The following is a 10,829-nucleotide window of genomic DNA, read 5'->3' on the forward strand; positions in this document are numbered from 1 at the left end:
TACCATATCACATGCTACAATATATCGCAAAAATTTGCTAAATAACCATTATGCATCTATCACAAGATAATGCATGTACAAATGTATACATCACAACAACAATATAACGGGTAGAAAACTTGCCTGAGTGCTCCCGGATAGACTTAAGCTTAGGGTGGGTCCGATAACCTATGAACAACAACATAAGTCGGAATTAAACCCCGGTCGCTTAAGAAACTAGACTTTAACCATTTAGAGTCCTAATGTTCGCTTTTGCGCTTAACGATTCACTTAAGTCGCTCGAGTACCCTCGGCTCCACCATTTTTAATAAATTAGCCATTAAGGGTTTTAAGGCGATTCTTTCGCGAGTACCTTACCAACTGCCTAATCCACTTTACATAAATGTTTCATACCCCAATTAGTCATTTAAGGGCCTTAACCAAAGTTTCAAAGTAAGGCGAGGGGTAAAGGTTCGGTCGCGAAACACCGTTACTTAAAACGGTCGTTTCTCCTAAACCGTACATCGGATTCAAACGTATCACATATCAAAACGAAGCTCGTAACATGAACTATCTAATCATGGTAATGGTCAAAACCTAAAAGTGAGTTCTCGGGTCCTGATGTTAAGAGAAAAAATAGTCTAAAGTAAATCGGACATTACGACGGCTATGTTTACGCGATTTCCCAAATTTTTACCATTCCAAATCATATCAATCCAACTACCAATCAATAACAACTCAAGATACACATCAATGCTACTGATTTCAGTCATAATAAGCTCAAGGATCTCAATCCAATCGTATATTATAACACCTCCAAATTCAACTAAACTACTTAACAATTAAAGCTCGAATCATGCTTTTCATTCAAATTACTACTCATCCATCCAAACCATCTCCAAACTTCAACATTCAAACTTATTACTAAAGGATGTGAAGATTTATACCTTTCTTGGAAGGTGTTAAGTTTCTAGGAAGCCTTATGGAGTCTCCTACAAGCTTGATCTTTCCAAAGAAATCAAGAACACAAAGTTAGGCTTTAAAGTTTCTAAAAGTCCGATTGAAAGAACTGTAAAAATGAGGGTCTTACCATGATTATTTGGACGAGACTTGTGAACAAGAGTTGTAGGCCATCTCAATACCTTTTCCAACGAGCTATAGAACACAACATTTGAGTGAGTATTAAAGGAGATATGGTAGTTTGAAGTTGCTGTGTTTATTTTGGCCGAGAGCTTCTTCTTGCAAAGTCAACTCTTCTCTTTTTGATTTATGTTATTTGCTTGGTTGATTCTTCTTTTTGTCTTGAAATTTGTTTTAACCTTTTTACCATGGTTAATTTTGTATGGCCCAAAATCACCCAACAAACAAAACTCCTTTGTCATGCGTATGCAAGCAAGCTTGTGTCATGTGATGACATCATCATCCACTACCTTTTTGATTAATCCTTAATTACTTGGCTAATGACCGCTGATCTGTTATACGGTTCGCTTATCTTTTGTTTTCGTTCGTCGTTTGAGGGATCATACCCGAGATCTTATTACTTGGGTTCCCTTAAACCTTTCTCAATATTTTATATTCCTTTTATGTTCCTCTCTTATAATCCTTGAATTTAAATCCTTTTAATCATGTTACCTTATACTCAATTCTTTCGGTATCTGGTGGATTTTCGGGAAAAATCAAAGTGTTCGAATTTGGATTCTGACGATCTTTACATACACTTATATACCATATAGAGTACTAATAAGATCTCAGAATAACAATAAAAGAACCCCTACAAAGTGTGGCATGAAAATTTTTCTTATTCAGCATAATCAGCAAAATCACTATTCATAAGGGTTTCAAAAATTCCAAAAATTGGGGTTATTACACTACACTACTAGAAAAACGTCAATAGACATCGGCTAAAAACCGATGTCTATGAATGCAAAAATCTGATGTCTTCGTGGGTGATGTTAAAGAACCCCCATTTAACATTGGTTTTAAACTGATGTTACAAACAACATATAACATCAGTTCTTTGTTTAAAACTGATTTCTGTATCTTGATATTAAAATTTTCATGCATATCTAATCTTCATATATCATCATAATATGATATTTTTATCAATTTAAATATATGTGAGCTAAGTAAAATCTTTCAATTTAACCAATAAACTGATGTTAGTAGTACCAGTAACAACAGTTTTCATCAAACAACCGATGTTAATAGTACCTTTGACATCGGTTCTTCATTGGTAACTGATGTCTATTTGTGACAAACTGATGTCTATAATGCTTAATAACATCAGTTTTTTGTTTCAAGATATTTTTGTTGTAGTCTTTAACAATGGTTTTTATTGATGTCAATGGTCAACTAGAACTGATGTATCAAGCTTTGATAGACATCATTTTTTTATTTTGTAGCAGATGTTTATAGTATTACATTAACATCAGTTTTATGTCAAAAAAAATGATGATATATGGCTTTGTTTTAAAATCAGTTGGTTTGTATAAAATAATGTCTGATCACCTGTTTTATCCATGCAAAAATTAGAAACACAGATGCCAAAAAATTGCCAGAAAACCAAGAAATTGCCATTTAACAACCAAATTCAGCTCCAATATTTACCAAACTATCATTCCAATCTCCAACCATCCAAATTAACATCCCAATCTCCAAACATCCAAATTATCATCCCAACATACTAGCTACATAGTTTCAAATCTAAACCACCAAACATGAACTACTAGACATTCATCCATAATCTTTTCTAATTACTAATTACAATCTGAATATATGCAACCAAAATAAAGGTATTTTTCAGATTGTATTATAGGTACCAGTCGCCAACCTAGAGTCGCCAACAGTTACATGATGGATTGGATATAATCAAGAGTCTCATAGCGAACGACGTCAAGGTCCTCCTCTGTATAAGACTTGCGACTCTTGGAGGCCCATTGGAATACAAATAAACCTATGTCATTCCTCAACTAACTGAAAAGTAATATTCATAAAATTAAGAAAAGTAAAAAATGTACCTTTTCTAGCAGCTTCATCTCCTGGTCCTCAATTAAATCTTTCATATATCGCATGACCACATATCCACATTCTGTGCCACCTGGTTGTTTAGGGCATCCCTATACATTCCAATAAATTGTTGACAATTAGTGACATCGAAGATTAATCATAATTCCATATTTTACAAAAATGAAAAATTAAAAAATCGACTAAATACTCACAACAAGGTTTTTAACTTTGGGATTCTTATTTACCCGTCCTTCCTGAGCATTATAAGATCTCACTACCCTGTAAATGTTATAATTATAAAATACTGTGTCAAATCCGTCAATTACCGATTACATTCAATATATAATTGTAAATTGAAGTAAAAAATTACCGCATTAAAGCCTTTTCAAGGTCCTGGGGATGAGGATAATGAGCCAATGGATTAAGGATGAAAATTTCTGATTCCCAAAATACAGTCAAAATCCAATGTAAACTATTTTCAATATAAACAAATTAAAGTGAGAAAAATGCAATTTTAAAAAAATACATATCCGACAATTTAAAAAATTACATAGCCGACAATTTTACATACATTATAATTAATTCATCATTCAGATATTTGACTAATCAAGGCCATACAATATTTTAAAATAGGACGCACAAAAAGAGACATACTTGTAGTAATAAAGCGTAAAGTTCATCCGAAGAACTCCATCTTTCAGCCTTTGCACAACATATTCATTAAATTCATCATTCAGCTTGTATGTGGACGGATGAAGAAAAGCAAACATCGCTGAAAAATCTCTACTCGGCGTATCCCGAAACACTGAATACAAATACCTAAAAAATAAAAAAAAATTAAAAATTACATTTTCTGTAAATAGATCATTACTATATAAAATGAGACCAGATTCTAAAAAAGTATAAAAAGAAGATTACGCCATGTATGTTGATATAGCAGACTTTCCAATCATTTTAAACTCTAGCAATTCAAGTATGTTCTCATGAAGTAAATATATAGTTCTTTCAATTCCAAAGATTTGAAAATCACATGGAACCAGTATCGAGTTTCCACTTTCCTTCATCACCGTCGATACAAATTTGTACAACACCCTAAAGCGAGGAGGCACATTGTCCTTTGGCTTCACAGAATTAAATGCATTATGCATTCTTTGCACCTCACTCACATTCCGCGCATTTTTCTTTTTCTGTAAATAAATATTTAAGCATATAACCAGTATTATTCACTTTAGTGCAAATTTGTACAACCTCCTAAAATCATATGACACTTGGTTTGTAATTAAATTATATACCTCGGAACCAGTAGTGGAGGTGTATATGATCATGTCTTTGGGCCATGCCAAATGAGAACTGATGGCTTGCTGGACGGTTTCTATCTCACCAACCACAAGAACAGGCACCAAAGCATCATCCTGGATGCTTCCGTCCACCCCAACACGAACAAATCCTGGTTCTAGAAGCACTCCATGAACCGATCTACTCATTCCATCTCCGTCATCAAAAAGAACACCAAAAGCTACCTTGTTATCAATGCTCTCCACTGCCATTTCACATTTGCGAGGACCCTATAGTTTATAATTATAAATCAAAATAGACACTATCGGCTCAAACAATTTAATAACATGCAATATTATTATAGAAATCAATAAAGTATACACTGTAATTATATACCTTTTATCCCGGTGGACCAGGAGGAGGAATAATAACAACAAAATATGCACCATCTTTATCCTCATCGGTCATCAATTCATCTTCCATCAAATCTTTTGCAACTTTCCTTCTGTTCTTTTGTTCTTGTTCTTGTTCTTTTACCCCATGATAACTTGCTTTTTCAGACATTGGTGAATGTAGATTGCCCCCAACAACCAAAGCTTTCAACTCAGCAATTTGCAACTCAAGATTATGAAACTGCTATTTGGTAATGTGATTTCTTGTCTGTTTCGGTAAATCGAAGTACAATGTTGGAGGTATGAAGTTTCCAACCCCACGAACCTTTCCGCATGCTCGGGAGTTTTCAATACAGTGGTGAGTACATCATTAGTTCCATCCAGCTTGAATTCACCATTTCTTTGCTTTTCGAGTAAGGAATCATGTTAAAACCATGAGAGTAATTAGGTATGATTGGAAAATTAAAGAAGCAAAAAATTATAATAAGTCTTACAATTTGTTGAATTTTTTCTGCCAGTTCTGGGTCAAGAGTCCCATCTTCTGTCATACGGGCTTTTTTCCACATAATTGCCTTATCTGGCCTTTCTTCAGGATCCAATCTCCCCGAGCGTTTCTACAAAAAAATTAAGATACATTCATAAAATTGAAAATGTGAATACTACAAGAAAAATGATAAGACTTTTACTTCTTCTTCTTCCAATCCGATGTATCCTTTTCTTGACACTCGGTGTGGATATTTCCGTTGTCCCACTCTTTCACTCTGTTTTTTATTCTATTCCTGTATACAAAATAGATCTTGTTGATAACTGTATTTTTACAATTAAATCTACTCCCAAAAAACCAAAAAAAAATATGGTCCTAAATTTATATATATATAAGTAATGCATACCTCCCACTCTTTTGTGACTCTAGCTGCAACAAATCGTCTCCACGCTTTCTTCCCGACAAAAGCATATTGCTTTGGTGGCTTCTATAGCTTCTTCTTCTGCCCAACAAAAGGCATCACATGTTCCGCTGTCAATTTAGCCTTAAAATTTCTCCATTTTGCTCCTGCCGACTGTAGAATCCTCTTTCGACTTTCAGGAATCAGTTCGAATATATCCTGAAGCACAAATTTAACAAGTTCAGAAAGTGCAAATCTTTTTAAATAAAAACCATGAGATTAATGTCAATTGCGATTGTAAATGACATACCTCATGATCATTCCATATTTTTTGTTTCAGTTCAGGGTCAACCTTTGGCCAAGTCGGAATGTCAATTGGCACTATTGTCCTTGTCAACATACCTATGTAGGACTGCAGTTTGTGTCGTTCGTCTCCAACTGGAACTGCAACTCGATTGAACCAAAAATTCAATTTCTCTCCCCGCGCTTTCTTCATCACCACTTTGTACATAGCACAAACGCCTCGTGCTGATCCAGATGTCCTGCTTTTTGTAGATTGTGTAGTACTTTCAGTGGGTTGTGGAGCTGTCTGCTGGGGAACAATGGTGTCCGCTGGAGCAACCGGGTTAGGATATGGTACCGCTGGAACAATGGTGTCCACTGGAAGAATGTGATTCTCATCCAATGATTCTTTAGACTATTTTTTAGATTTTTTTCCTTTCTTTACCATCTTTCCTGCATTAACCAAAATGAGTAGGAATAAGAGATAAGATTATCATCATACTAGGATTATCATAATCATTCTAGCACAACACATATCTAATGCAACATATATAATTAACTACACAATCACCTTTTCAACGTATAACAACATACAACAGAACACATAAAGCATTTACATATTTTTATCAGTTGCTTCTAAAAATTCTAATACTTACACTCATAATAAAACTCAAAGTAATTATATCATACATTTCTACAATAAAAAGCTGATAAAAAAACTCCAAATTTTTTCGATACCATCCATAATTCTACAATACAACACTTAATTTTACATAAATCTAAGAAGCCTATTTTTAAACAAAACTGTAAATCAAGTGAATATGATTTTTAATCCTCGGATCGCTTCTTCAGCCAAATTCCTTCGCCAACCTTTCTTTTATTGCCAACATTAGACTCTTCGTCATCATCAACACCAGAATCAACTATGGGGATGTTAGAGCAGAATGGAGGGTTTTCTAGAATTGTGTCTCCAAGATCATCATCATTGTATATCCCGTGATAGTCTCTGGTCGTTGAGGTCAATACGACTGACCAGTTGGAATCAACGGGATTTTCGACATAGAAAACTTGTTTCACTTGATCAACGGACACATATTTGTCATTCTTGTGGCCTTGTCGACTAAGGTCCACAAGTATGAAGCCAAGTTCATCAGCCTTGATGCCTCTGTCACAGTCTGCCCATTTGCACAAGAACAACGGGGCTTTAAATGAGTGGTAATCCAATTCCCATATTTCTTCAATCCTCCCGTAAAATGTCATATCACTCTCTACGTGATTTAAATCCTTAGCACTAGAAACTTGGACAGTCTTAGCAACTAACGAGACTCCACTATTTTGAACAACCCTAGCATTGTCTCGCTCCTTTGTGAAGTATCGGATCCCGTCAATTAGATAGCCATCAAAAGTCAAAATAGTAAATGATGGTTTTCCTGCTAGCCACCTTATCATTTCAGAAACACCTTCGACTTTCTCGTTCAATTCAGTCATAACTTTGTTCTCAAACCAATCAGCAAATAGCTTATTATGCTCCCCAATATCCACTGAATAATCTTTTTTTTCCTTCATAAATTTTTTCAAGCAACTCCTTATGCATCCTTTGAAAATACATAAATTTTTTGGTTACAAACTAAAATAATGCTTATACAAAATTAATCAAGAAAAGAAAAAGAAAAGTGACTTACTTAATATATGGAAACACTTCACTGTTGTTTAAGAGGACGTGTAAATGCGCCTCATCTCTTTCTTTCTCTTCAACAGATTTAACTGTTGCAACCTATAATGGACCAGAAAGTTAGCCTTGGTCCTTCGGAAGACCGGCAGTTGTGAAACTATTTCTAGAAAAATCAGCGCAAAATTCTACAGATTCTTCTTTCAAGTATGCTTCGGCTATACAACCTTCTGGAAAATAACGGTTTCGCACATAACTTTTCAACACTTTATTAAAACGCTCAAATGGATACATCCATCTATAGAAAACTGGTCCATATAAACGCAATTTCCTGACCAGGTGTACTATTAGATGTATCATTATATCAAAAAAAGAAGGCGAAAATATTTTTTCGAGCTCACATAAGGTTAATACCACATCGGCTTGCAATTTATCAAGTTTTGATTCGTAAACAATTTTGTTGCACAAAGTGTTGAAAAAGAAGCAGAGTCTTATTATGCTAACTCTAACATTCTTCGGAAGTACATAACGAATTGCGACCGGGAGTAATTGTTGAAGGAGTACATGGCAGTCGTGAGACTTCATCCAAAATATCTTTAAATCCGCCATGGATACACAATTTCTGATGTTTGAGGAATGCCCATATGGCAACTTCATTGATGAGAGTGATTTCAACACTTTTCTTTTTTCAGCTTTTGTTAGATTAAAACTGGAAGGAGGCAGATAAGTTCTTTTTTCTCCTACTTCTGGAGCTAAATCAGTTCTAACCCTCATTTCCATCATATCTAGCCGAGATGCCTCACTATCTTTGGACTTGTGTTTTAAATTCAGTAACGTCCCAACTAGACTATCGCACACATTTTTCTCAATATGCATAATATCGAGGCAGTGACGAATGTGATGGAATTTCCAGTATTCCAACTCAAAAAATACCGACTTCTTCTTCCAAGCACAGTCCACCTTCTTCGACTTCTTTACTTCCTTTCCATAAGAAAATTTAATGTTTTCTTATTGTGCCAACACCTCTTGTCCGAAAAGGGGTTGTCTTGGCTGTCCAAACTCTTGTTGACCATTAAAGGCTGCCTTCTTCTTCCTGTATGGATGATGCCTAGGCAAATACCAACGATGACCTTGGTAACATATTTTCCTACTATAAGGTAAATAGTTAGCAATGGTATCATCACCGCACACTGGACAACCCAAATAACCCTTGTTGACACAGCCAGACAAATTACCATATGCCGGGAAATCGTTAATCGTCCATAAAAAAGTCGCCCTTAAAGTGAAAAAAGTTTTTGTGAGGCCATCGTATACATTCGGTTCACCTTCTTCCCAAAACTTTTTCAAATCATCAACTAACGGTTGTAAGAACACATCAAGGTTGTTACCTGGTTCATGTGGACCGGAGACCAATATAGTTAACATCATAAATTTCCTCTTCATACATAACCACGGAGGAAGATTATATGTTACCAATACTATGGGCCAACAAGAATACCGATTGCTCAGCCCATTGTTATGTGGGTTAATACCATCAGCCGACAAAGCTAGTCGAAGATTTCTTGGCTCACTTCCGAAGGCAGGCCACCTGTAATCGATATTCCGCCAAGAAGGAGAGTCGGCAGGGTGGCACATCTGGCCATCATGAATTCTTTGATTGGAATGCCATGTCAACAACTCAGCTGTCGAAGAAGATTTAAACATCCATTTAAATCTCGGGATGATCGGAAAGTACCACATAACTTTTGCCGGGATTTTATACCTTTCTCTACCATCCTTACCCACCTTCCAGCGAGATAGCTTGCACTTTGGACACTTGCACTTTGGACACTCCGAAGCAGTCTCATTTACACCCCTGTATAGAACACATTCATTGGGACACGCGTGGAATTTTGTATACTCGAGGCCTAAATTCGAAAGAGTCTTCTTTGCTTCATATGCGTTAACAGGTAATGCATTATCCTGAGGTAGGAATGAGCCAACTGTAGAGAGAAGATCGCTAAATGCGCTATCACTCACACCGAATCTCGCTTTCTAGTTATGTAATTTTAACACCGAATCTAATTTTGTATAGTCGCTGCCCTCAAATAAAGGTTGTTGAGCATCGGCCACAAACCTCTTAAAATCATGCGAGTCTTTATCATAGTCATCGCCCCCTGATTTACCCCCCGGATTACGATATGCTGCTTCACAAACCACAGTAGCTTGTGAAGCACCAGCAGCCGCCGCTTCCGATGCAGCAGCCACTTCTGATGCAGCTTCAAAGGCTGATTTAAATGCATCTGCATTCTGCTTCTCTTCATGATGAGGCACTGTGCTACCAACAGACGACCTACCAGTCTTGGATCTGTGCCAAATCCAATCAATATACCCAAGACTAAAACCATACTCATAGAGATGACCCCTTATTACTTTGATCGGAAATTTCTTGAAATTAACACATTTACAGTAGGGGCAAGGTATTTTTTTAGGATTTTTACAATTTTCTTCGGCGTAAATAAAAAACTTTTCAACCCCGACATCATATTTCAACGAATCCCTCTCTTTTGAAATCCAATCTTTCTCCATATTCATAGGATAACCTATTTCCTACCTAATTTTCATATCAAATATTTCAAAAAAAGCAACGTACAATTAGTAATATATATGTATTACTATGTATAATTACCGGCAAAGCAGAACACGACATTGATTGATTAAAATGATGAAACGAAACACAGAATAAAGCTGAGCACGACACTAGACAATAAACATAGCAAATTAATATAATTTGTAATGAGCAGAATCAACCACCACCCGACGTTGATGCTCATAAAGAATTAGCTACCATAGGCCAAGAAAACTCTATTCACATGTTAACTATCATTTCTCAAACAAGAATCAGAACTTTTAGTGGGTTTATTAAGTACTTGCTCAAAGATTACATTCCCAAACCAACCACTTCTGCTTTTCTAACTCCTCCCAGGTGACCCTTCTTCTTTACCAGGTAATTATTTTCTTTATAAGCACCATATGTATGTGTTAGTGAAGTGTTCTTTTATAATTTTTTTTATTCCAAGTATGAAATCAAAAATCAAAGTTGATTTTTATTACTGAAAATGTAATGTCATTATCTTTTCAATAATCTGCTTGTATCGATTTGGTAGTACAAGACATGGCATGCATTTTAATGTTTACATTATACTATCAATAGATGAAATATGTTTACATTATACTATAAATTCTACACAGAACCATCTTCCTATCATTTTATATGTAAAATATATGATGTAACAACATATACAGAACAAAAAGCAAATTTTGTCTATCATCCCCTTACTATAAAATAATGTTTATATTATT

At 35.4% G+C, this 10,829-nt stretch overlaps 2 protein-coding genes across 2 annotated transcripts; both read right to left on the bottom strand.

The window, feature by feature from the left end:
- Nucleotides 1–2,937: 2,937 nt before the first annotated feature.
- On the bottom strand, nt 2,938–4,532 carry LOC141718743 (uncharacterized). Its single transcript, XM_074521126.1, has 7 exons — nt 4,278–4,532; nt 3,904–4,172; nt 3,640–3,804; nt 3,356–3,457; nt 3,198–3,264; nt 2,997–3,095; nt 2,938–2,952 (listed from the first exon to the last, which is right to left on the bottom strand). Exons 1-7 carry the CDS (start codon nt 4,530–4,532, stop codon nt 2,938–2,940), a joined length of 972 nt encoding a protein of 323 aa, XP_074377227.1.
- A 3,963-nt stretch (nt 4,533–8,495) lies between these two features.
- Nucleotides 8,496–10,055, bottom strand: LOC141718744 (uncharacterized). The gene is made up of 2 exons (XM_074521127.1): nt 9,543–10,055; nt 8,496–9,449 (listed from the first exon to the last, which is right to left on the bottom strand). Exons 1-2 carry the CDS (start codon nt 10,053–10,055, stop codon nt 8,496–8,498), a joined length of 1,467 nt encoding a protein of 488 aa, XP_074377228.1.
- Between the last annotated feature and the right edge of the window lie 774 nt (nt 10,056–10,829).

The sequence above is a fragment of the Apium graveolens genome, chromosome 4, assembly GCF_009905375.1.
Source record: "Apium graveolens cultivar Ventura chromosome 4, ASM990537v1, whole genome shotgun sequence".
In the NCBI taxonomy this organism is placed as follows: Eukaryota; Viridiplantae; Streptophyta; class Magnoliopsida; order Apiales; family Apiaceae; genus Apium; species Apium graveolens.